Source organism: Thunnus maccoyii, chromosome 3 (assembly GCF_910596095.1).
Source record: "Thunnus maccoyii chromosome 3, fThuMac1.1, whole genome shotgun sequence".
Lineage (NCBI taxonomy): Eukaryota > Metazoa > Chordata > Actinopteri > Scombriformes > Scombridae > Thunnus > Thunnus maccoyii.
In genome coordinates, this window is record NC_056535.1 from 7,315,668 (window position 1) to 7,343,596 (window position 27,929).

General features: G+C 37.4%; 1 protein-coding gene and 1 long non-coding RNA gene across 3 annotated transcripts; one reads left to right on the forward strand and one right to left on the reverse strand.

Annotated features, from left to right (window-relative positions):
* Window positions 1–2,780: 2,780 nt before the first annotated feature.
* LOC121889202 lies at window positions 2,781–8,037 on the forward strand. The gene is made up of 3 exons (XR_006093461.1): window positions 2,781–2,838; window positions 6,295–6,351; window positions 7,995–8,037. It is a non-coding gene; the product is annotated as an uncharacterized LOC121889202 (long non-coding RNA).
* On the reverse strand, window positions 4,589–27,929 carry mitfa (melanocyte inducing transcription factor a). 2 transcript variants are annotated; one of them, XM_042400970.1, is made up of 9 exons: window positions 27,730–27,929; window positions 9,381–9,593; window positions 9,169–9,264; window positions 8,915–9,023; window positions 8,384–8,467; window positions 7,959–8,015; window positions 7,462–7,537; window positions 7,085–7,232; window positions 4,589–6,545 (listed from the first exon to the last, which is right to left on the reverse strand). In XM_042400970.1, the coding sequence occupies exons 1-9, from the start codon at window positions 27,742–27,744 to the stop codon at window positions 6,141–6,143; spliced, it is 1,203 nt and encodes a 400-aa protein (XP_042256904.1). In that variant the 5' UTR covers window positions 27,745–27,929; the 3' UTR covers window positions 4,589–6,140. The 2 variants fall into 2 exon arrangements, with proteins under 2 accessions (XP_042256904.1, XP_042256897.1); XM_042400963.1 differs by lacking the exon at window positions 27,730–27,929 and adding an exon at window positions 17,072–17,658.

Genomic DNA, 27,929 nt, shown 5'->3' on the forward strand with positions numbered 1-27,929 from the left:
GCCAGCAGCAGCAAAACAGACTGTAATGCAATCCTTTGGGGCAATAGCGCCCCACCAATGTATGTCCACTAAAAGTGTCTGTTTATGCCACTGACAGGCTCAGATTGTTATTATAAGTGTCTGGCAACATAATGGAAAGGACCATACAGAGAAATAAAACTTTTTTCATTCTCAAGGAGAAGTCTCATTCTGATATCTCACAAGAGTTGAGTTGTTTTCAAAATCAGCGATGACAGAGTTGGAGAGAGGAGTGTCAGGATGAGTTTGTTGTGTTGGAGTGCAGAAAGCGTAGCTTAGTGTTATGTAAAAGATTTTCAGAGTCAAGGCTGAATATTTAGCTGATTGCAACAACAACTCAACTCTCTAGAGATTTCAGAACAAGACTTCTCCTTGAGCGAGACTTGGTTAGACACAATAAAAAACAGACCGGATCAAGCGAAAGGTTAAGAATAACGTTTTATTTCTCTGTATTCCTTTCTATAATGTTGTCAGACACTTCTAAACACAATCTGAGCCTGGCAAAACAAGCACTTTTAGTGGATGTGCATTGACAGGATGCTATTGCCCCATTGCTATTGTTTTGCGGCTGCCAGCTGCAGTGCTCTCACTCAACACTGGACCAATTTCAAAAATTGTTGTCTAATTAGTCACTTAGACACAAAAAGATGAGAAAATAGGGTCCAGGTATAAAAATACCCAAGTATCCCTTTAACCTGCACCCACCACAGCTCCATTTGCTCAGTCTATGTTTTTAAGAGAATTTGTTTACATTTTGTAAGGAAATATATAATACTGTCACAGTATGTTCTCTAGTTTTACATTATTCATATTGTTGTGGGCAAAATTGTTGTAGTTGATAGCATTCGGCTCCTGTATTCTCAAAACATGGCAACAAAGGCCAATGCTGAGATACCTGTATTTTGCCTTACTATAAATTTTTTCTACACGGTCTTGTCCAGCATGTGTTCTTATAATCCTTTCTATGCAAATGGTGACAGTAGAAGGTGCTGCAAATCAAATCAAATGATCAAATGAGAGAAGAGCTATTCTTTTTTGTAAGTTTGTTACCACTTTGGCACTTGATTATCATGTATGTATAGCACCAGCTAGTAACTAATGTAACTAGTAGCTTTCTTGCTACTCTCCTGTTATGAAATATATCCATGCTTCAGTAAAGTTTTTATTGATTATCAAACAGCTTGTGTGTGTTTTAGTAATCTTGCAGACTCAAAAATGTTCATGATCCTCCCTACCTTCATTTACTTTATTTCAAATGTTTATCATTACAGTTTTTCAATAAAAAGGCAAGGCCGGTGCTCATAAATTAACATTAGACAAACTTAACACTAAGTCAAATCAGCAAGGATACACATTTCATTAAGCTAAGCTATGATTTTTAACACAAACGCACAGTGAAAACAGTGCAAAAAGAACTGCAGGACAGTGCACGCATTTACTCATTCACATTTCCAATTATACACAGTTCATGGAAAATGCACTTTGATATTGACATATTGTAGTATTACTGATTGTAATATTTACTCATATATAGCATCCAGGGTACTCTTGTAGTAGTATTTGGATTATTATTTTGCTGTAGAGCTTAGTCTACTTTCTTGATTTATCAAAAGACCTATCTTTTCTGGTTGCATTCAGAAATGGAAAAAATAAAAACAAATAATAATAAATATATGCATTAATGATACATATAAGTATTACATTGTATGAGATAACCTGAAGGAATAGATAGGGTGGTGAACCAAGTGTTCAGGATTGAGAGCCAAGTATTTTCCAGGCTAAATAATATCAGTGCAAATGAATCCTAATTCATTTACACATTTCACTAAATTCACACAATACTGTCTGACTAGCCTATTATGCTCTTTACTTATCATACCTAAAGGAGTACTTCCATCCCCCCGGAACATTTACATCCCCACACCAGGACCATTCACACCTGTCCCTGAACAATGCCACAACCATCCCCCCAAACATTCAGAACAGTCAGAACCTGTTTCAGTTATTTTTTTAACTGATAAGATACAGATACAGTTTCTGCTACAGATAGAGTTTCAAATACTGCAACCAGAAACAGTTTATTCATTTGTTCAATTCTTGTCTAAACTCAAAATTTTAACAGAGAAAACAAATTTAGAACTTACTTATAGTGAATCATCAAAGAAATTATATTTCTATTAGTATTTTTTCCATATGTGAACATATGAGAAGTGCAGTGTCCCCATGTCATGTGTAAGGTGCACATGCTATTTTGACTACCACTCTAACCCAGCGTTGTAGAATTACAACATAGACATAACAAGCTCAAAATCAAGTTTGATGAATGTATTCCACGATAACTAAGTATCTACGTGTTCTAGACATTGTAATTATCACAAAAAAAAAAATTCAAGGCATGTTACTTACTTCTTTCTTGACAAATCCGGTCCAATAAAAGAAGAAGATGAGCTTGACAGAAAGTTTGTAGGTAGTGTGAGTTCATGACCAGATTGCTGGACCTATAAACATATTTACCATCCAATGGCATTGCAGGGATAAACAATAAGACCCATTGACTATGTAAATGTGGTCTTTAAAAAAAACATTTACAGATTTTTTTTAAGGAGAACTAAAAGTGATTGTTGTAATATTGCAACAGTGGGCTTTACAGGGTTAGGGAAATATGCTTGTTCACTTTCTTGCCAAGAGTTAGATATGAAGATTGATACCTCTCTCATGTCTGTCCATTAAATGGGATAGTATATTTATTTGTCAATTTTATACTTTTTTGTGTGGATTAAACAAACGGGATATCTTAACTAGTGACCCTCGAAGATGCTGGTAGGTGGATTTTGTTACCTTTGGATAGAGCCAAGCTAGCTGTTTCCCTGTTTCCAGTATTTGTGCTAAGCTAAGTTATCCAGCTGCTGGCTTTAGCTTCATATTTACGGTACAGACATGAGAGTTTGATATAGTAAATGAGCATATTAACTACAATGTCGACCTTAATGGGATCATACCTCTAATTTCTACTACTAAGGGATGGGAGGGTGACCCGAGGAAGTGGCTTCATATAGCAGTAACAAAATAAGTTAGCTTAGTGTTAGCTGAGTGGCATGAGACTCTGACTTTGCTCTTTGTCTGCCTTGAGATCAGGGAAGTTCTGTTCTGCCTCCAACAAAACCGTCCAGCTTTATTACTGTGGAAGTACTGATGAGCCAAAGAGCTTCTCAGATTGTTCATCACTTCACTTCCAATAGCAACAGAATCAGTGAAGTAGCTACATATGGCTCCATTATCCGAAGCCACTTCTTCAGTTAGTTTTCTCATCCCTTGGTAGAAGAAGGCAGAGTTATCATCCTGTTATCTCTAAATGAAAGTTTTGCAACACATTTATCACAAGAGATGTCGCAAAAGTCAAGGTGCGCAGATTTGTTACTTTGTGATGCGAGAGCACATTTGTGAAGTTGCAGTGACCGATTTGAGAGGTTCTAATCACTGAGTTGTGGTTGTATTGGAAAATGGAAAAGTAAAAAAAAAAAAAGAGTAAATGATTACAAGTTTGCAGCTGTCATTGTATTTATGTAAATATCAATCTGCACATTTGTGAATATTTTTTTCTGTGACTTCACATTCAGTACACAGGTGTGTGAATATTTTCTATGAGTGAAACATTCAATATACAAGTTCACATTTTTTTCTACAAGCTCTCATGTGTTTTTTCTGTGACTTCAAATTCGGCGCACATGTGTGTGAATATTTTATGAAAGTAAAAATTTAAACATACAAATTCAGATTTTTGCTCTACAAGTTCTCACATCAGGTCTACAAGCTCTCGCATTTTGTGACATATTTACCTTCAATGCTACACATAATATTTTGATTCAATGTTAATGTTAAATATGTTAATTAGTGGAACTTTAAGTAAATGTGCCTTAAATTTTTAACCTTTCACCAACCCCTAAAATGGCTGTAAGGATTTTTACATGTGTGGAAAAGGTTGTTGAGACAACTATTTATTGCTATCTTAATGTGTCTTGTGTATATAACTTAGCTGACACTGGTAGCCACAATGTAACTTCTTTTCATTTGGGCTAGCTTTTTTGCAAGGCACCTTTAACAAACCAACATCACAGTCTGTTACAACTACAGACTAACTCTTGAAGTACTTTTCACAACATTCTAAGCAGACAAGTACTTCTCTATGACAAAGTATACATCTTTAGTTACAGTTAACCATTCGCCCTCATGTTTTTTAATAAATTGGTCTCTGTGGGAGACACGACACAGAGAGCTGACAATGAGAACGGCTGAGCCACTGTGCAACCCTCAACAACACTTTAAAGAAAGTTATTTAAACTTTATTGTGCAGTCTGTGTTGTGTTCTTATAGGGTGAATAAAATTGGAATTTCATGCTAAGAACGTGTAAGTGTCTAGTCTCAAAGAAATGTGGATATATGATTTATTACTTTTTGAGAAGAAATTTTAATATTATTTTACAATATATTAAAATGGCATTTAAACACATGACTGTAATGTAACCAAAAAGAAGAACTTCACTTCTTCATTGTTTAAGTATTTTCTTCTTGCACTCAATGGATCTACCCTGTAGTATTCACACAAGAACCAGAAACACAGTTTTTTTCTTTTTCTTTACAAAAGGGAATATATACAGTGTATAAACATCTCAAGTGTTTCCTTTTACAATATTGGCAAGCGATGACACACATTCACAAAAATGTCACGTGGTACCAACCAGTTCTGTACAGACATCAAAAAGATACATTATATACATTTACCCACGTCTGAGTTATGCAAGATGAATCACTAGTTGATCAGTGCCTACAAAGTATCTGGGGCAAAGGCTGCCGTGAGCCTTGTTAACATATAAACCACATTCTAATTAATCAATTAATTCAATTTTAGTTTACATCCATTATAATAAGAGTATTATGACATATTATATCAGGGCTTTTTTAGGTTTTACAAAGGACACAATGTATTGGCTAGTGGACCAGGTATAATACATATGAGCGCTTTTGTCATCTGTGGATATTTCTTTGTTTTGCATGACCCGGCCCACATTTTAAGAAATATTTAGTATAGGTATAAATAATAATTTACCATGTATTTTACTATATTGTCATATTACCATGTCTCTTATTAACCTTTGCGTGGTGACTTCTCATCAAAATTAGTACCTAAATAAAGTTATATCAAAGTTCAAATGTACATACATACAGTATGTTTGTGGGCCATTATAAATTACAAGATTCCTTAGTCCCATCCACCCTAAAACAAATCTCTCAAGTACTGGTATAAGTCTGAAATAAGATGAGCATTGAATAAAAAAAATAGTAATAATAATTACAAAATAAATAAATGATGATCATTTTTATCTTTTAGTCAGTATTTGATTTGTTATTTCTTTAGATTAGAATAAGAGCATGGAGTAAAAATAATATACATTTAAATATGTTTAGAATAATAATGATAATATTAAGCAATACTTGATCTTTTATAAATATAGATACATATTTTGCGTATTTCCTTAGAATGAAACCATTCAGTTTAAACACTGTTGGATTATTGACTTAAACCTTTAGCCAAGAGGACTTACTGTATGTGTTTTAAGGATGATGCATTTTTGGCTTGTTGACTAAGTCAGTATTCTAATATTCTATGGATAATAAGTAAACACTTTTATACAGCAGGTTTGGACATCAGTCAGAGTAAACGTTTTGTACACTATTACCAATAAATGTTCACATGTGACCAGTTTATACTGACAGCAGATTGGAGTCATACTACATTTTTCAGTCACTGTGTATATTTTTGTCATGTGGTCCTCAATGGGTTTGTCAATTTATATGGCATCAAGAAAAGAAGGTTGTATAAATAATGTGTACCATAGAAGAATGGAAATGTCTACGGTCACAGTAACATCAGTTTTTGAACAGTAGAGGTCAGGAAATAAACCTGCATAAGGGAAGAAAAAAATAGGAATCAAGATAAAAATAACTTATGAGTTCCTTTATCCACTGAGTCATGTGGATGCCTTTAAGTCACTTTATTGTAGTTCTCTCATTGATGTGATGCTACAGATAAAAAGGGTCAGTGTGGCGTTCCGCATTAGACAATGCTAACAGCCATGCTCCTTCTCCTCCATACTGGAGCTGGAACTGTGGTGGCTGCTAACGTTGATGGAGCCATCTGGGGACATCGAGGACAGCAGGGGATCGCTCGGGGAAATTGGTGACAGGGTATTGTCCCTTACCAGTTCCTTCATTTTACAGGTCCTGGAGTTTCCGTAGGGGCCAGGGTCCCCAGCATCTGCAGGAATCTGGTCAAAGGTAATGGTGCCGTTGTTGAGGTCCAGTGTGGTTGGAGGGGACATGTCAGGAGCCGAGGTATGCTGGTAGAGGTCTGAGGGGCAGTCGCCGAGCACAGGCTCCTGTTTAATGGCCCGGGTCATCAACTCTGATGTGCAGACAGATGGCGATGGCACCACTGTAAGACCATGAGCACGGGCCTGGATCTCCAACTCCTATGGATGTAAAAATACAAAAACAAAATATTATGTATATAACACACCTAAACTTAATACATCCATCTTATCAGCTTAAAGTACAAATAATTGTGCTTTGGAGAAATTAAATTCTGCTGTCAGTAATATTGTAGATACTTTGACATTTTGAGAGATACGTTTATTCACTTTCTTGACGAGACTTACATGAGAAGATTGATACCACCCTTGTGTAAACTCAATCTGAAGCTACAGCCAGCAGCTGATTAGCTTAGCTTAGCATAAAAACTGTAAACAGGGGGAAACAACTAGCCTAGCTGTTCTGCATAATTTGCCTAAAAGCACCTCTAAAACATTTCTTTACATATTAAATCCATATGCAGAAAACCCATACGGGGAATCTGGGTATATGTAATGAAAAGAAAAAAAAAAAAAGATGAAGCTCATTTTTTTGGATTTTATGAGAAAATCAGCCACTCCATCAAAAAACTCTAAATCAGTAGCATCTATGAAGATGTTGTTGAAATTTTTTTCTTGGTTGATTTCTCTTGATGACCCACCTGTATACGAAGCATTAGATGGCGGTTCGCGTGCTCCAGCTTTCTCTGTCTGCACTCAAGCTCCTTGGCCCTCTGCTGCTCCCTCTGTAGCTTCCTGATATAGTCCACTGAGGCTTTGAGAATGGTGCCCTTATTCCAGCGCATGTCTCTGGGGTAAACAGGAGACAAAGGTCTAAAGTCAGAGTCAGCTGACCAGCTGACCAGAACAGCACAGGATTCTTTACGGCCCCTCTCAGCAAATAAACCATTACACTTTAAGGATGCTTGAAGAGGACAATATTAAAAACAAAGTTAATGACTGAATGCCTGAATAGACAGACAGACGAATGGATGGATACGTGCATTCATAAACATAAATGCATACAAAAAATACTTACGGATCATTTGACTTAGGTATCAGGGTTCCTAGCTCTTTGATGCGATCGTTGATATTGAATCTCCGTCTTCGTTCAACTACAATTTGACATATATTAAATAGAATATACAGTAAGTACAGCGGCTTGGTAAACCAGTCTTTGCAGTTTATGAAGGAATAATTACAGGTCATAGAAAAAATTGACAGGAATCACATTTTACAAATAATTTAACTGTTTACAACTTACAATTTACAACTAATGACATACAACAAAAAGCTGTCTTTAGAGTGCTAAAAATATAAACAAATAATGAAAATATGAAATTACATTGCACATAAGTTCTCCCAAGAAATCAAGGCTGCCTTGGCATTTTATAGAAAACTTTTGGATACTTGATAAGAAGTATGGTCTCAAAGTCTAGGTTTTCATTTCACCATAGAACTACTGCATATTAAGAAAGTAAACATCAAGAGAATTACTAAAGAATTTGCTAAAAAAATGAAATTTTATGGACTCACTTAAGTTGTGGTTGTCCTTCTTCTGTCTTTCTTTAGCAAGAGCACGAACTTCAGCCTCTGTGAAGCAAAGAGAAAGGTGAACATCAGTGCTTTAAGAAAACATCACTGAGTCTATAAATGAATGGAGTCACAGTAAATGTTACTTGGTCTAGCACACTTGAAATATTTAGATTTATCATGTTATGTTGCATAATCACAGCCAATAAGAAATCATTGACTAAGGATTGGAGTAGGAGATAAAACTAAAGTAATGTTACAATAATTAGCTTCTTGATTTCTACAATCATGGTTGATTCATATTGTGTGCGATTTAGTTATACACAAAATACATCATACACAGTCTCTAAAAATCAGATTGAACACATCTTTTACAAGTTACAAGAAAACATCCTCTTTTTCATTTCATTTTGCTTTGCTTTGCTTACCTACTTGAAAGCTCTCTGGCCTTTGATAGTTTTCATACTGGCCACAGGATCCAGGCTTGTCCAGTACTTGCTTCATGCCAGGAGCTGGAGTAATTATTTGGTAAATAATTGACTTAATAGTATCCTGTGCATTTCCAAATTGCACACAATATCCACATTGGCCCACAGTTATGCTTTCATTTTCTATATCCCATTAGAAATGTGTTGACTTTCTCCTTCATTGATGATCAATGATCATAAACTAGATAATCTGCCAGCAAAAGTGTTGCACCAGCCCTTACAAACTGTGTGTCTTAGTCTGATCTGACAAACAAAGTGAGTTTTGGTTCATCAAAATAGTCTGCAAAGAGTCAATTAAGATATTAGTCACTGAAAAGTATCCTAAATTGATTTCACAGTCAAGTTACTGCACTAATTGTATTGTCCATGACTCCCACCTAAGCTTAACCCAAACGATACAGTAAAAGTAAAAGTAATTTGCCAATGCTGATAATCCGGACTATGTGTCAGAGGTTTTGCTCAATAGTTTACCTGTGTATTCCCTTTTAATGTTGGGTGGACAAGAGTTGCTGATGCCGAGGCCCGGGAGGGGATGTCCGTGATTGCCATACACATCGAGAAGGTTACCAGACACAGGAAGCTTCAAACAAATGATCAATGTCATATGTCATTACAATGTATGTTAAAAAAAACTATTGTGTCTTGTATTTGATTCACACACACGGATATAATTTATTTAAAACCATATTCATGATTTCAAAGAAGGGAATATTTAGAAAAATTACCGGGTTGTTTATTTGGAGTCCTGGGTCCATAAGTCCAAGAACATCCTCATTGTAACTCGACTCCAAGCTAATTATATCATCAATAACGTCATCCATCTGTGTAAAATAAAACCACATTTTTTTCCTGATTAATATACCACAAAATCTGTGTGCGTATTGCATCAGGGCACCCTTATCTAATGTGATGAAAATCATCAGTTCATTTGGCATACCTCTTTCTCACAGTTGGAGCTGAGGGTGAGCAGGGCCATGGGACTATTGGGGGCGCTGCTGCCGGGTCCGGGTGGCATGCCGTGTTCTGGGGGCTGGCTGGGGCACTGGCTGCCAGCTTTACCACCCAGGGTGGTGGACAGGTACTGCCTCACCTGCTGCCTCTGAGCCTGCTGGATATGGTATTTGGTGGGATTCTCCAGGTGGGACTGCACCTATGTGAGCAAGAGGTAAACATTATAAAGGCTTTAGATACAATCTAGATACACTCCAGCATCCATGGAAACATATTCAATGGAAACGTAGAATAGATGTGTGGATTGATTTGAAATAATACTTCACACCTGTTTGAATGCCATGATACAAACAACACATAAGCAAAATCTCAAAATAAAGATATTTTTGATTCAGTTTCATGTTCAATGCTTCTATTTTAAATTCAAATAAACCAAAAGCTTATAAACCAAAAGGAATCAAGCTGCTGTGCTGCAGTTAAATGACTAATTTCTAGTTCATCATGCTGATCATTGGACCTGAAAACACAATTTTAAAAGCCAACTTTTCTAGGCTGATTGCAAGCTTGTATTTTGCATTACTATGCTAAGCTCTAGAAATGTGTTTAAAGACTTTTCTCTCTTTTTACAGAACACTTCAAATTGTTAGATTACAAGGGAAATGAAGGGCCTATCTCAGTTGTAAAATGCATATTTTAATAGCATCATTTACCACTGGCCGGTTTTATTTACTGGAGACTAAAACTCTCTGCATATGCGACACCATGGAGCTGTGTAGTTGTGTCACATGATCTAAATAAGCACTCTAAATTCATGCAGAACATCAACAACTCATGCAGCAATATAAAAATTACTAAGTAATTATTAGCTTTTCTAGTGCACAGTATGTTACTGGATAGTTCCCATAGCATCAAAAGTTGCAAACTATGTTTAGCAAGTGCAGTCTGTCAGATATAAGGGCACAGTCTTAAATGATAGATAAATAAATACCATTTCAACCACAAGAAAGAAATGAAAGATTAGCTACACCAGCAGACAATATTTTAGTCCAGAAATCGGTCTGTTGTGAAATAAAAAGAGCTAAAAAAATCAGCCCATCTCACCTGATAGTGGCTGTATTCAAGCATCTCCAACATGTTTGCTAGTAATTGATAAAAAAAACAAACAAACAGTATCTACATACAGTATATAATCCCTTTATCTTGTTAGCCTATAGTGTGGACAGCAAGCTAGTATTTGCAAATCTGAGAGCAGTCACTAGTCCCACTTAATTTATCAAGGGCTTAAGGCTCATTAGTTATGCAAGTTAAGAAATGGAGGAGGACACAGAGACTCATCCTCCTACTTCTGTGTTGTTCCTGTTTAACTATGAATTTATGTCTTTATAGAGCCCATTTGACGTCACCACTTCTAACTCACAAAGAAGTCTTTTTACTGGTTGGCCAGTAGTCTACGAACTGAAGCTTGCTTAAGGCCAACTAACGTTTAATCTTTAGTTCTGCTCATCTAGTATAAAACATTATTTGTTCTGAGTACCAAGAACACAATTGACACCAGTGTTCCACTACAAACTAGCCATATGAAAACCCAAATGTATGGTGTGTTTAACAACCCCACCCATTTTTTGAGATTTCTAGAGGTTAATGAGGTTTAACCATTTATTGTTAAACAGTCACATTTTGGGGGTATAGAAGGTGTACGGCTTGATGTAGAGGGAGAAGTATATTTAGATTTAATGGTTCCAAGAAACTTATTAAATTTGACTATTCAAATATGGTAAATGTCCAGCCTAGCTCAGCTCTCTTTGTAATGGAAAGCATTTGATATCAACACCCATATTTATAGAGAAACAATCAAAGGAAGTTTATCTTTTTTATCTTTCAAAGCTTTTTATAGGCTTTATTTTGTGAATCAGTTGATCATGGCGCCAAACACAGTCAATGGCGCACGGCACGTTGCCCAGAGGGTGTGGTGATGGACTTTTAAAAAATGTTGTGGCCAGAGATTGATGGTGGGACTGCAGCGCTATTTGAAACAGGGTGGTATCATAACCCATCAACTCGTATGGTTCCCTTCAAAAGCAGTGTGACATACACAATGACAAACAAAAAAATCTTTCTTGACTTGATCACAGAGCACAAAAGTTCCTGAGCAAGAGATGAAATGTTTGGTTGCATAAAGTAAAGAAGAGTTCAGTGACATTCAGCAAAGAGTCAGAACAGCACAGCATGCAACAGCAGTTTGCCACCCTATTTCTTATCATGTCTAGAAGATAATGCATGTAAGAATGCAAGAATAAGAGGATAAGGTCACTATGGTACATACACTGTAGATGGTTCTGTGTTCTCTGGAATTCACACCACTTACGTTTATAGAGAAAAAGATCCATACAACTCTGTTCAGGATTAAGTTGGCAAAAAAGTGCCATTACGCAAAGCTATTTTTGAGTGTTGGGTTCAAGTTCAGTCACAATGATTTGTATTGTGAAACTTGTTCCCCCTCGTGTGCTTGTATGTACTTTATCCTAAAAAAGGCAGTGTGCCAAAATGTCAATCATTAGAATTTATAATAAAAAGATTTATGTGATGTGTGGCTTGGCATATTGTATTTACCAAAACCATGGACCTGTAATTTTTTGTATTAAAAAATGAAAAAACAACCAAACACAGAAGCAGTATCCGTAATGACTCTAGCCTGTTTCATAACTAGTAGCTAATAGCTTGGAACAGGTCCTTGATGGCTTGTAGTGGCTGCTCACATATAGTAAACCTTTTTGAGGAGATGACACTGTTGTTGTAAATGTAGTGTTGTGGTAAATCCACTCTTAATGTGGTCAAATGGTAACAGGTGTTTTACAGCTTTCCTTTCTCTTGAATTACATTTAAGAGTAATATGTGGATAAATGAGGGTAAAGCAAGCATAAAACAAACCAATCTCCTAATTTTCATTTTGGACATTTAGTTGGCAGTCCTCTCCAGAATGACAGATCATAGCATGATTCAATGTCTTGGTCAAAGATACCTTGACCAGACAGCATTGACAATTATATCTGCTTATTACAGGACTGGAAAAATGCCAACCTTTGGTAAAAAGTTCACATTTATCCACACAGGAGCCACTCCATACAGTAAATATCCTGCAAGTTTTAACACCACATGAAAGCCTCCTAGTACCTACGCCTTGGGAAAAAAAGATTTTTGCTTCAAAATATCTTCAAAGTTTCACAAATGTTTAATGATAATGAGCACAAAAAAACTAAAATTGTCAATCTAAAAGCGAATTCTGTTGAAAATGAAAATGTGACTCTTCTAAGGTTTTACAGAAAGCCATCTTCTCCACGCAAGATGTATTTTACAAAAACAGACAAACTTTTTTCCAGGAATATTACAGTTAAATATTATCAAGCACATGAGTTTGACTTGTATGTGTATTTGTTGAGATGTATAAATTTCAGCACAAGTTGCATTTAGGGATAAAATATGTCCATTGTCCATTTAAAAATCATCAACTGTCTGCTGTGTTTATTTAAAATGTTTATTTAGGACATTTTATTCATAATGACTTGTTTGTTACAAGTCTCACAGCAACATTGGATAATCTGTGTGTGTGTGTTTGTGCAACCAACACAATAATAGCAGCTTTTTAGGCTGTAGTTATTATTTCACAGAGGGATAACATCAATGTCATGCCAAATTCTTTTCCAATTTCGACTTAGTACTGCCAGTTATTAATGGACTCAACTGGAAGTACATAAAATATTTTGCTCCGAGGAAAACTGAAGCATTGATTATTTACAGAATTTTACATACATTTTGTCACTGTCAAGTATCAAAATTTAACGCATTGCACTAAAAGCTGATTTAGTGCCTCTTTATTCATGATGATGAATAGTAAATTATCCCCAAAACTGAACATTTATCCAACGAATTAAGCTGCTTATCAGGATCCTCACGTGTGATGAAGCAACTTCAGTCGTGCAGCCAATTAATAAAGATGTCTGCTGCAGCATCTCGTGTAAACCCTGCTAGAGCACAGAGCACCACGTCTTTGTCTGGATTACTGGAAACTCACTAGGAGCTGGAGAGGTGAATACAAAGACAGGGGAAGTGCCCCCTGGCTGTACAGAGACTTGTATGATAAAACAGAGAAGGCATTCTTTGTAAACTCATAGTAGAACGTTTCTTTGTCTCCCCTCTGCAGTGTGGCCTTTTCCTTTAGCCAAACCTTTGGGTTGAGAGGGAACTATTAACAAGGGATGTATTTCATTTATCCCTACAGCAAGCCAAGCTCTCACTTTATTCATAGACTCTTTGTGAGACAGAGGTTTATTACCTTCTCAAGGAGAGCACATGTCCATGTTTTAGACTTATGCCTTGAGGACCAATAACATTTCAAGAGATAGTCGTCACTCCTTGACCCCTGAAAAGAAACAGATCCATTCATATCTGTCGACCAGCTCCACTCTGTTTCTTACTTCCTTGGTAACCAGCCACACTTGAGGGCATTTTGTCACAGGAGGATGCTAAACATTTACTGTGTGCCAAAATGTAAGGAGACGGCTCCACTAGCGCCACTAATACTAAGATCTTGCTTTCAAATCACATCAAAGGCAACATGAGTTCATTTCATAAGGGCATAATGGGTATCGAAAATGAATGGTACAAAAGATAAGTAATGCATGTATGATACATAACAAATAACCACATATATGTAAATCAAACCTCTAGTGAGACAGAAAGGCTATATTGCTGAGGTAAAATATCCTTTCACAACTCAGCCATTTGCAATCTATTGTCTTTCCAGCAATATAATTCTTCCTATCACAGGTGCAAAAGAGGTTGATGTTCCCCTCACACCACTTCTTCAACAAGATGATTAACTGATATGACACTTTCACAATAATGTGGCACCAAATTCAAAGTTGAATATGAGGTTGATGTATTCATTGGCTGCAAAGTTTTAAAGAAAAGTCCTGCTAACAGTCAAGCAGTGCAATGTTCTTTAAGGCTGATACGCCTGATACGCAAAAAGAGCAAGGTCATACGTCATGTTGTCCGACATGTTGGGGAAGCCAATGGCGACAGGTAGCAGTAGGTTGGCATAAGTAAATTTTATGTGTTGGCTATGCATTAAGTGTTGATATTTCTTATGTGTAAAACTGAGGCTTATGGTGAAGCTAGAGGACATGTAAGGGGAGGTCAGGGGAGTGTTGTGGGAGACAAAAGGTCAGTGGTTGATTAAATGATTAACAGTCACTCGCTAAATTAGGAGTTTTCTGAAGGCTACTTAAGCTCATCTGACAGGACATATATCAGACTTCCATTGTCGTATCAGATGATCTTAAGTGGCTCTTCACTGACACCACCTGTCATGTGCTATGTTATTTTGAATTGGTTTTAATCTGGATATGAAACACTTAATTATGTAGTGGATATTGTTACAATACTTTTTCATACAAGACATAGTAAACCTGAAATTGAAAGATGTACCTCCTGATTGGAAAACACTACCCCAAATAACATCATTGACTTATCAAATGACATGTTAATAAGACAGGTGCACTAACAGGTGCACTAAAATATTCTGCCAAATGACCTAAGCAGGAGATTTCCAAATGTAAAATGGCCTGTGTGCACACAATGATAGACCTCCCACACTCAGTTTTCATAACAAAAATACAGACAAGGCTGTCCAGAGTAGGTTATTTTAACTAGCAAACACCTGTTGCCAACCAGATGGCCTGGTTGCTTCCAGCTCATCTGAACCACTGTGAATCCCAGGTGACATTTGATCCATGACATTTGGAGTTGCCACACATTTTACACATACACATTTTATATCTAGTGACCAGTTGCAGTGGATCTATCTAATGTGAGGTGGAGGAATGCTTAGACATTATATCCATTAACAAATTAATTAAAAAAATAAATAAGTATTAAATACAAGCAATTTGTTTCAAACTTCAGCAACTCATGCTCAAAAAGTTTGTAGTATGAACTACATCCAGGAAGCGATTAATTTTGCCAATGCAACATAATTGGGAAAACAATTTAGATGTCTATAAACGTAATTTCTAGGAGACAGGGTTGGACATTTACTGTAGACTTGTATCCTTGCTGACTGCTATGCACTCATCAGCATCTCTTGGTACCAATAGACACATGTAAACTGGTAATTAGCATATGTGAATTTTATGCTTTCATTATGATGAATGGCAACATTTTAAGCAAGCTAAAATTGTATTAGATTAATATCAGAGCAAGTCAGCTTTAGGAGAAATTACAAATGCTCTCTGGCACAGTAGAAAGTTGCAAGATCAATATCACTACTGAACATTTTTCCACTTTTACAGATCTACATCTATACAGCAGATTCAGTGTTTATTTCATTGCATAGAGTAACAGCATGTTTTCTTGTCCTTGCAAAGATGTTTTCTTATAGTTCTGCTATAGCTATTCTCATCTCTGACACTTCTTTGACCCATCATTGTTGGAGCATATTTTCACAGAGGTCACACGGAGGTCACAAATTTACAGACTGGACTTCCCCTGTTGGAAACAATTGTGAATAATGTTTCTGCAACTCACCAAAAAATTTGTCCAGACTCTTGGTGCCACTGGTTTTTCAGAGGCTCACCAAGGTTTTAGCATCACAACATGTAACTGACTCATTAAACATAGTAGTTCATGAAAACTGACCAATAAAAAGGTTAGCTTTTGTCATTAAGTATAAAATCTAGAGTAAAATTATGAGGCATTAATTATTTACAGATTTACAATTGAATACTCTAAACATTTAAAAATAATGCAAGTGCTGAACCAAGCCTTGGTATCAAAATGTTCGTTGTGGAGCTATTTACAGCTTCAGTGGACGGACCACTGAAGTGATAGAATGACAGACTGAGCTTCTTTGTTTTAGGGTAACAACAGATGAAAACTTGCCCTCTAGGCCAAGCTCTGCATCATTTACAGTTTTTCTTTTGATTTAGGCATTCATGAAATACATAAAAAAGATTTAATGAACTTCAAGATCTAATCTTGTGTCCATGTGTTAACTGCTCAGTTATCTCTTGTCACATGCCAAAATCAGTTCAGTTCAGAGTATTTTTACAGAAAAATATTTCTGATGGCCCTTTTTGACCTTGGGGGCATGTACACAAATGGATCCAATCAAATGTGATTTGGGGTGTTTTGTTCGGTCGCAGATAAGGGCAGATAATGTTATTTGACACTGGAAACTTTTAAAGGGATGTTAAAGAAGCAGGTCAGCAGGTAGGACTATATGCAAAAAAGGTGATGTTTATCAACAAAAATAGTAATGAAACAGAGGCAAAAATGAACCTGGGGAAATCATCAAAAATAAATAAAGCCGAAGCAAATTAAACAAATAAATAAATAAATAAATAAAATTTGCAACCTCACAGCAAGCTGCAATCTACTCTCTTTCCAGTGACCAGCCTTTTACTTTCTTAGCCTCACCTAACTGGAACATACCATCTACTCAGGTTACCGCAGGGTGAGCTAGACTGATACCAAGCTTTCAGAACATACAGAACATTAATGTAGAATTTCTCTATTACTGCTGACAATCACAATTTCCTATGGTCATACATGCACAGCCATGAGTGTATCAAATTATACAGAATATCATTTACTACAGAACAGTTTTATCCTTCCCACCTTAACTTGGCAGAGCTCACTGTTTAGTGCAGCTAATGATGCACACCTGTTGTCAATATCCCTGATTAAGCAGATGATCTAGCAGGTAAGCTAACTGCACATAGCAAGCTAACTTCCTTAATTGAACTAGCCTTGAAGGAGCAACGGTCGCTTATTGAAGCACGGTTTACAACTTTCATGGGAAGATTGGACCAGATTCAATCAGACATTGCAGTCTGCATGGCATCAAAAAGTTGATCCAGGAATGCTCTCCATACTCGGATTATGAAAGTCACAACTACTGCCATGAGAAAATATGGTGAGCTGGAAGCTGCTTTGGCTCAGCAAGAAGACTTGTAAAGTCAAGATAATATCCACATTATTGGCATCCCCGAACTTACTGAGGGCACCAACGTGCTACAATTTGTCACCTCATCCATCATCAAGTGGTTCCCTGCACTTGCTGGGGAAAAGGTTTGAGACGATCACTGCATCTTTCCATCTTTCAGGCCCCTCGCACTTTAGGCTAGTTTTGAGGGACGGTGGCTCACCTCAATCAGGAGGGGAACACTCGTTTTACAGATTTTTGGCACCATCTGTTGTTGTGAATGTACAATTAAAAGTTTAAAAGTTTAAAAGTTTAAACCCTGAATATACGACAACCCCACTTTTTTCAGACCTATTTCCAGGAAAAAACTCTGTCTTATATTCGGACCAATATGGTACTACTTCTGGTCATTTGTACTTTGTCCTCTCTCAACATGGCTCAACCCCATCGCATCAGTGTCTCGGAGGCCCGTGGAGGAGAGGCTCGACTTTCCCCAAAGGCTGCAAGATTTGGTTCACACTGCTATACCATTTTTAACACTCATCTACGGCTACGTCTAGCCCAATTTTTAACAGCTACTCACTTCTCACTGGAAGTGTCTCCTTGAGGGCATATGGGGTCCCTTGGAATACACAACTCATCCCTCTCGCTTTGCATAGCATTTTAGACAAGGAGGGACAAACCAGGAGCTTGGTATCTGTATTGTACTCCCTATTCTCTTTGTCTTCCTACAAGTTCCTACAAGTACAACAAATGTGGTCTAGGGATCTGAGTCTACCCGTTGATTACAAGTCTATACCATGGAACAAAGTTTGGGGTACAGTGGTAGAATCCTCTTAGAACCCTAATCATCAACAGATCCACTTGAACGTTATCCATAGGGCTTACCTTCCTCCAAAAAAGTGCCACACAATGAAGATTATTCCTTCCCCACTGTGTGACCTCTGATGATGGACACATAGGTTCTTTTACACATATGTTTTGGGAGTGTAGTGTTGTGGTGGTTTTTTGGAGTCAGGTGTCGTCCACACTGTCAGATATGTTGGGAACTGTAGTACCACATTCACCTACGGCCATGCTATTAAATGATTTTCAGCTGTCATATCCTGGGAAATGCGTATTGGTAGCAGGCCTGACCACAGCTAAGAAGATGCTGGCTGTCCACTGGCAACCTCCTCACACACTTACATGTACACAATAGCTAAACACCTGTCTTGATCTGATCATTATCTCGGTGGCTTAAATGCATGGTGCAAGTGAGAGAACTTTTACACAATAGGAAGGAGCATATAATAAGGTAAGGGGGGGGGGTCGCCACTGGTAGGGTTTGCAGGGAGAGCGGGGTAAAATCAAATCCACATACTGTATATCCTCTGTATTTTATGTGTATTGGTTGTAATGTCCTTGCTCCCCTTTGAGAAAATGTTAAAAAACCCAAAACATTTGATCATAAAAAAACAAAACTCAAAAAATACTCACAGCAAGACTGAAGACCTTCAACAAAACATAACATTGTGAAACACACACTATTCAACCAAAACCCATATTCCATTATTTGCGTAACGCGACTGATAAATCAACATAAACATTGGACTGAAATTAGTGACTTAATAATGTTGGGAACCAGGGCCTAGTGAAAAGGGAGAAGAGCAACCTTTTCACAGGGATTGCTATGGCAATTATTTAAACCTGCACTTATCTGCTAGCTCATGGGTGTAGTAGAAAGCTATATCATAAGAAGTGTGTGTGTGGATATCAGTCATGCTCTTATTTGTTCATAGCCCATAATTTACTACAGCTCCATATCATGCTGTATTCGCTAACATATATGTACTAAAAACATAAAATAATATCCTTTCTTACTTAAAAGGAATTAACCAGTGATACCAACCTGCTGACATTGTTAGATTAAATGTCGCCATGCCTGAAAAGAAGACCAGAGCTTCCTCAACAGTGAACTAACAGCAACGCCAAGTGATGATTGCATTATTTAAGAAATGTTCTATATTGCTGAACCCATTAGAAAACAGACGCTGCCTTCAAATGCTGTTGGAGACACATTAGCTAACCAGAGATTGTTAGCTTTTGTACAACATTTTCTTTTTATACAACACTGAATGAATTCTTTGTTTAATGGCTTGCAACTCAAACATTTCTGTCAGTAGCCATCTCATTATTTTTACAGTAGGTTGTACTCCTTTCTTCTTCTTAAGGTTCAAGCTAAAATAATGCTCTTCTAACAGTCTTTCACTTGCTCATTTGACGTACAAAATGTTTATTCTCCAGGACATTTAACTCTGACACCAGTGAAGGCATTGAACACCCATAGGTCCAAAGTGTTATGTGCTAAGTTCCGCCATAGCCTCGAGGAGGTAGATTTTCTACCTGGTCTACCTGGGACCTCTCGTCACATGTTGCATTGTGTACCAGTTAAGTTACTGATTATTGTCTTGATTCATCGGTTAATTAATGTCAGAAAACAGTGAAAAATATCTGTTTAAGTTCCCCACAGTCCAAGGTTACATATTCAAATGTCTAATTTTGTCTAACAGTCCAAAACCCATAGATATTCAGTTTATCATCATGTTCAACAAAGAAAAGCAATAAATCATCACGTTTGAGCTTATTTTTTTTATATTTTTACTTGAAAAATGACTAAAACAATTATTCAGTTATCAAAACAGTTGCTGATTACTCTTCTGTTGATCAACTAATGGATTAATCGACTAACCTTGCAGCTCTAGAAAGAGGACTTATTTTGTTTTATCTGAATAACTTTAAGAGGCTTGAGGAGGTAAAATAAAGAAATCCACAAGAAATAAAGCAGAAATTAGAAAAAAAGCTTCCCGACCCCCAGGTTGGGAACCACTGCTCAACAGCAAATAGCAGCCACTGAGACAAGCCATTTCATCAAGAGGAGGAGTTTGGGACAAAGAGATGTCTTCTCTGCTGCTTAGCCTATGGCTACAGGGTAACATTAGCAAGAATGTAACATCCTCTTCCAAGAATGAGACACATTGTCCAGTCTGTGTGGGATTAGGAACATGCACTTGCTTAAATGACAAACCATGGAGCTTAATTTAGCAGCTATATAAACACACAGAGCCTCGTTTTCATGCCTGGTGCGGGGCTATGCAATCTATCAGCTAAGCTTGTTGCAACAAAGGGAAACAGTAAAATGATTCAAACAAGTTACGACATGTTCACAACGAGCAGCAAGGGCAAAGGTCACCAAATCCACCAGTCAACCTATAATATTTTACAGATGAAGTGTGGTGCTTAAAAATATATCAAATTTTACATAGTGAAAAAAAAGCTGCTGGAAAATTCTTGCGGTGGATTTTAAAACTTGTGCAGACATGTCCCTCTCTTTGAAAACGCTATCTTGAAGAATCAAGTGGATACTAGAAATTGAGAACAGAGCTGTAGGTCTGACGAGTTCAACAAACAAAAGGCTCTCTTAGCTCGGCTTCAGCTAAGTTTGAGACCTCAGAGTCTACCCTGAAAATCAAAGAGCACAAAGATGTAGCATTATTCAGCTCAATGTGCCTGGAGTTTGAGGAAAAGGTCAGTGTAAACCACGAATGTCTGCACGTGGAGTTGAATCTGATGATTTTTAAAAGTCAGGGCTTTTCGGGGCCATCAATTAATATATGACTGTCTTTGATCCCATTCTTAAATTAATTCAAAGCCCCAATTCAGCATGAAATTTCTTAGGTAGATCAATGTATACACATAAATAAGAATCAGAAATACAGAGTAAACAAGACACTAACTCCTTCATTACCACAGGAGATTACATATGCAGCTTCACAATCATTATCTGTCATTTGTTGTATAACATAACCGTAACAGTTAACTTTACTTAATTACATGCTGCCACTGTGAAAAGAACTCATAACGACAGTAAAGAACATTATTTAAATTATGTTTAAATATATAGTATACGAGTTTACATGTGTGATGACTGAAATGACGGAATACAGGGGTTGTGCTATGTACAGAGAATTAAAATGATAATGAAAAATGTGAAAACAAAAAAAAGGAATTAACGTTCAAACCATATCATCACATCATCATCATATCAAGAACGAATACTACTGAAGTACACCACAAATTGTAGTACCACCATAGACTGTATATAAAGATGGACTTAGCAAGGCGTGATGTCACCCACTGGTTTGCATTGGAGCTGGTTTGAAGCCCAGAAGTGCTGCTTATGGTCTGCACTGTTTTTTCAATTTAGAGTCAGGGACTTCTAAATAAGGAGTGCGGGGTGTTTTCTTTCACACTCTGGAAACGCAGCTTGCTCCCTTGGACCAAAGCTAACACTAACTTACCAGGAACACCAAGTGGTGCAGACTTGTGCTAACATCATCTAGCTGACAAGGCAGGTATTTTTATGGAGTAACAGATATATTGCGACAATAGTGCGAATCAGTGCAAGTTCTGGAGTCGGGGTGTGAACTGTCAATCACAGCTGTCAATCAATGCCCACACAGCAGACATCAAAGCTATTATTTGTCTTTATATCTTGTTAACAGAGCAATAATTTCCTAAATGACCACCAGCATACTTATTAGAGGGCCCAAATTTAGAGATTGAGACCATAATGACTCGTTGAAAAAATTTATTGAGTATCTCACGAGAGAAGTTAACACTTTTTTAATGGGAGTCTATTGGAGCCAAGGATGTTTTGGAGCCAGCATCGAGTGACCGTCAGTGGTACTGCACTTTAAGGGACTAATTTTGTCAAGCATGCATTAATTGACATCTTGACCACTTGGTGGCAGTGCAACAAGCAGTTAACTTGTTAGCGAACAGTTGCCTTTTTACACAGACTCCAGCAGATATGGAGCAACATTAGCATTCATAGAAGATATTTCAGCTCGCATTAATCATGGTAAAAAAAACGCATTGAAACACAATATGAAAGTTTGGGGAAATAAAACCAACTCATACAGGTATCTGCTGCAGTGGAGAGTGTTAGTTAAAGTCCCAGTGAAATGGGAGTGAGAGCATCTTTAGCTTCTGTACAGTGAAACAAACAACAAATATTTGAGCGATGTACAGTTACAAGAGGGATTTAAATCAATTTGCAAATTTGCACCTTTGCATTTGATTGGACTGCTAAAAAGTGGGTGGGGCTTACAGAGCTTAGCGCAATACAGAGCTGCAGAGAGAAACAGCTACAGAAGACTGTTGGCTCCACAAAAACCTCCTTCACCTGTTGTTAGATCAGGAGGATGACGAGGGAAACCTCAGCCACATTGTTTTGGAAATGAAAACAAAGTTTTTGCACACTGATATCCAAACACACATCTCTTCCTATCTTTCTCCATATTGCTCTATTAGCTACTACAGATGAGAAGTTTTATATGACTGGTGTGGCTATCTACTCGCTTAAAATCACACTTGATTGGATGAACTTTTGTAAACACCCCAATGTGCAGGATGAGTTATCAAACAATTGAAACTGTTTTACAAGAAGAGAAAAAACAGATTTTGATGTAAAAATACTCTGATACTGATTTTTGACATGTTACAGGGACACAGGATTAAAACTGGAAAAATGCATTTTTCATTTTGTTATAGAAATTATGATTACACTGTGTATGAGTGTTACTATTTTATCTAGATCATGATGAATTGTTCCTGTCTTGTACTGCAACTCTGCAACATCAGCAGACTTATCAGCTAAGGTTAAAGGAAGTTCAGCATTATATTTGTCTTTGTAACCTCATCCTGTGTGTTGCATTGTGAAACGCTCCTTCTTGTACAAGAAAATCAATTATGTTAAATTTTGATACTTTGGCTCCGGTCTCTATTGTTTAATGGTCATTAAGAAATAAGAAATTTTTTAGCACATTTCACTTGATGTTTAATGATGTACCACACTGTCTCTTTACCTGTTCTTTACCTGTTGTTTTTTGATCCCTACCTGTTGTCAATCAGTCAGATATGATTGTGGCATTTGGCTGTTAGTTTCTTGTTCATTAAAATAATGACAAATGAGAAAACAATGACGTTTCATCGTTTCAGCACCACAGTGATAATATCCCAAGTCCTCTCTTTTTGTCAATGTAATAATTGTAATTGAAATAGTACCATGAATATGATTCATAAGGTTTTTTCCAGAGACCATAGAATTCAACTTTAATTCAAAAACACAACAGTGTCTCCCGCGTTACTTTTTAAGTAATCAAATAATATTGCTACCCTGCTTATATTGTCATTAGTGTGAAGTTATTATTGAAGAATGCTAAACATTTTTAAGCCAATTTGATATTCGCTGAACTTAACACATTACATTTTACTGTAATATATTTTGCTTGCATTTGGATTTATTATTTGCTTTATTGAAGCATTTGAGGGATTACAGCCAACAAAATCCCTTCTCTGCCCAAAAACCTTTAGTGTCAGAAAGTGAAGGAGTGAGAGAAGAAAGAGGAGACAGAGGATGAGGATATAGAGAGCAGAGAATCCGATTAAATGGATTAAATGTGTATTTAAGAATAGATGGAAGATGCTGCTCTAGACTGCAGGAATAAATTGTAACAGTTTCTCCTCACAGCAGCCACTACAGTGGACCTTGGTTAAAAATTTGCCCTGGCTACAGCCACAGTCTCCACCAACTCCTGAGAAAAATATTCAGGCTCTTTAGCTGCGAAATGCTCCACTATGTTCACCTGCTAGTTAGTAATGGTTGTTATTATAGTATATTCATTAGTATATTCACTGCAAACACCACAACAGTGCAGTGTTTCCACTGTATTCATTCTGCAGCAATGCACCACCACTGCAGAATTAGTGCCGCTGCTAAAATTTCACACAATCATGAATATCAGTGGACTACTAATGATTTTCACTCGCACACTGTGCAAGCACAACACCCTACATTACTGTGGAATTGTTTTGAGTCTTCCTCCTTCTCTTCATTCTTCAAAGACATCTATCTGAAAGGTACTGTTATAAGAGTAGCGTAGCTGCTTTAAGGAGTAGGGCAGTGTGTAATGTGTGTGCGTAGTGAGTGTGTGGTTGAGCGAGTGCAGAGAGTGAGCGGCAGAAAAGTGACGGTGAATACGAGCGGAGCAGAGGAAAAGGTTAGCAGTAAGTTGTCATTCTAGCAGTAAATGTACAGTACAGACTACAGTGTGTCAGTTAATAAATGCTGCTGCTTCTTAAGACCAAGAAAAGTCTTGGCTATTGTTTCCCCAACTGTGGAATAAGTGAAGGGGGTTAGCCCTGAAGTTAGCAAGAATGGTTTAGCCTAACCTGACCAGGCTCACTTAAGGTGGACTTACCTTTAAGGTGGACCGGCTATTCTCATTTTAGTGTCAATCTCAGCTGCTCCTAAACAGAGAAATGTCTGGCTGCTGAGTGTCTCCTGAGTTTTGATCAACCCCCAAACCCCCACCCCGCTGCCCCAGTCAACCTAGGGGAAACACTGCAGTGAGTAAAGTTGTGGGCCACTAAACCAAAACAATGACCTGAAAGATGAAATGCTCCATAGAACAGAGAGGAACTGCAGAGATGAGTGATAATTCTCATTAGGTTTGTCACTATGAGTGAGCTCTTTCACATTTCACATCATTTTTTCCATTGTTCCTATAAAAATATTGATTGGTGCAGCTTTAAGTGTCTGGAAACAACTATAATGCTAAAAATGGCATAGATACTATTTTCTGTATATCAAACTGATTCTCATTGATCATATCATATTTTCATATGTTAAGTCAACATTTTACGGTACAGTTATTTCTTTATTGATCAACTGAGGATTTTTTCATGCAGAGCTAAACTCAATACCACTGGTGAAGCTGTACTACATTCATTGTTCTATAACAACACTGATAAAATCTGAGAAGGCACGATGAATGCACAGTTTAACTCCAAGGAGAACAGCACACAGGCAAGAATGAACTGTGGAAGCACAAAGAAGATACCAGTGTACAAAATAAGATCTTACTTAACCTCAACCAGTAGTTTTGTATTCTGAGGTAGTTATTGCTCTCTGATAGTTCTTTACCCTAGATACTAGAAGTTCTACAGTATGTGGAAACCCCCTAATATGTTTCAGTTACATTTTTGAATCATATTATCTGCTTATATTTGAGTTCACTCCTAGTTGAGTTATTTCTATGAATACTGGATATTTGACTTTCACTATCAATGCGATGTACTGTAGTGCAGCGTTTGTCATTCAAAGTTCAACTCATGATGTGATAAAATTTCACTATTTAACATGTATGACAGTTGCAGCACTTCACTAGTTAACTAGTGGCATGCACATGTCGACTAGTGACCAGTTTTGTCGAACTAGTAAGATGAAAACATTAACTAGAGTGAGAAAAAGCCCAGGATGTCAAACAAATGTCTCACTAGTTGTGCACAGTCGCTCACTAGTGTCGAGCGAACCTCAACTAGTTAAACGTGTAAGAAAAATGATAAACATGTTCAGTCAAAGTCTTTGCATGTTCAGTACAGAGTCTGGCTAGTCAGACAAAATGTCTTCCACTAGTTGACTAGTGAGGAAAACATCAGTGTCACTAGTGACTCTTTCTGAACCTAACTAGTTCACTAGTAAGAGAAAGTGGTTGTAACTAGTTAACTAGTAGGAGCCAAAATGTCCACTAGTTACACTAGTTGGGGTCTTTTCAGCTTAGTTAACTAGTAAGGTCAAAATAGACTAGTTAACTAGTGAGGGTCTTGGATTTCACTAGTTCAAATAGTGATCATTTTGGCAGTATACATTACTTCTTAAATGAAGATTGAACCTAATTATAAGCATTCATCGCTGACTTGTGAGTTGAGTGTGTGATAAAACTCTGCCTGCCTTTGTCTTGATCCATGAACCGTTTTTTTTTTTTTTTTTTCTTTTACTTGATTCTCACAGGGGTCAGAGGTAACCTGGCTAATTAAGGGCCCCCTCCCCTTTTAGACAACCTCATCTGAGCTTTATGTTTTCACTTTCACGGTCCAGCAGCCCTGCCTGGTACCTCTAAGCTAATTTTGCCTTGCTTGCATGGCTTTGGAGGGGTCTTTGATAATCCACAGACAGGTTAGGACCAAACTGTCAAAAAGTGTTTGCCCAAGAATGTCGGGATCATTTTCTGGATTCTGCACTCTAAAAATGATACAGTATGAGAGAAAGTTCCTCCAGATTGCTTCCCTGCACAGTCTTCCAGCTCTATTATCAATGCAACAATCTGGTAGAACAACTTTCAGATGAGAAAACAACATATTTCTATTTCCATCAAAACCTCAGCAAAATTACCTCATGGCACTGTGATATTATTATCAAGAAAAAAAAAACAATAAAAGGATTTTCTGTTTTGCACACAGACACAAAACCACGTGAAAATAGACGGCCACGTGCCAAGTTACACTGTGGCAGGATTCGATTTTCATGCTGAAATAACTCGCAGTGGTATAGTGCTAAAGGATTATTACTTTGCCATCAATAAACACACTGATACGTAAAAGGCGAAAATGGTACTTCACACAAGTCAACAACTGATGTCATTCATGACCTTAAAAGAATGTCTCCCTCATGCAACGGCAGAAGCGTCTCACTTATTCTGCAGAACTTATTGGACCTAATGATATCACATGCATATCTGTGATAATTGGCAGAAATGATAGAAGATTTTTTTTTATAACTCATAGACACAGAAAATCAATAAACCCGTTGCAGACTACTACATATCAAGTGTCTGAGAGTTGGAATTTTCCTTCACAGTTAGTTTGGATAAACTTTTACACTTTGAAATTCCCTGACTAGCTAAAAACTAATACCTGGTCCTGATCTTGTAATGCCACAAAATGCGAAGATTATATGTTGTCGAGACATTTTAATCTTGATTCTAAGAGATATCAATTTTAATATCTGAGAGTTTTGAAATCTGTTTAGTCCCAGTGTATATCCAGAGTCATTTGCCTTCTAAAAAACATTTTCTCACTTTTATATTGTTTTAGGATGCATTTGTTCATACCAGGAATCAAATGAATGAAAATATGTCAGTGCAGTGGAGCAAATAGGATTAAATGTGTTGAATGCCAAATGTTTGGAAACAGGAATTCTGTCAAGAGATAATCCCCCCTATGGACTTAACACAGTCCACTCTCAGAGAACTGTACTTGTCTCTCAGGAGCTGAAACAGACGTAGGAATTTCTGAAGTCCATAATTGTTTTGAATCGGTAATTTACATTTTTAGAATCTAGTTTAAAATACATGGAATCGCAGAATCAAATAGTGTCAATCACTTCCACAGGAGAGTATACACCGGAACACTGTTACATTTTTGCTGCATGGCTGATACAGGTGTACCTGCGTGATAGTAGGCTTACCTTAAGAACTTCCATGGATGTTAGGCTCACAGCGGGCTGGCTGGGGGGAGGCGAGACATGGACAGAGGAGGTGTGGCGGGAGCTGTGGTGCAGGAGGTTCCTGGTCCTCTCCTCTCGGTCCTCCCTGTGCTCTCGACCCTGGCGATGGGCAATCACCGGCTGATCTCGAAGCTGGACCTGTGACGTCACGGCCAGTAGAG

What these genes read in the sequence shown, in the direction of transcription:
- mitfa (XM_042400970.1), bottom strand. An exon ending in CATTAAAAGGGAATACACAG is followed by an intron (nt 8,468 to 8,914) that starts GTAAACTATTGA and finishes TAATTACTCCAG; the next exon opens with CTCCTGGCATGAAGCAAGTA. An exon ending in ATCTAATGCTTCGTATACAG is followed by an intron (nt 6,546 to 7,084) that starts GTGGGTCATCAA and finishes TTACATCCATAG; the next exon opens with GAGTTGGAGATCCAGGCCCG.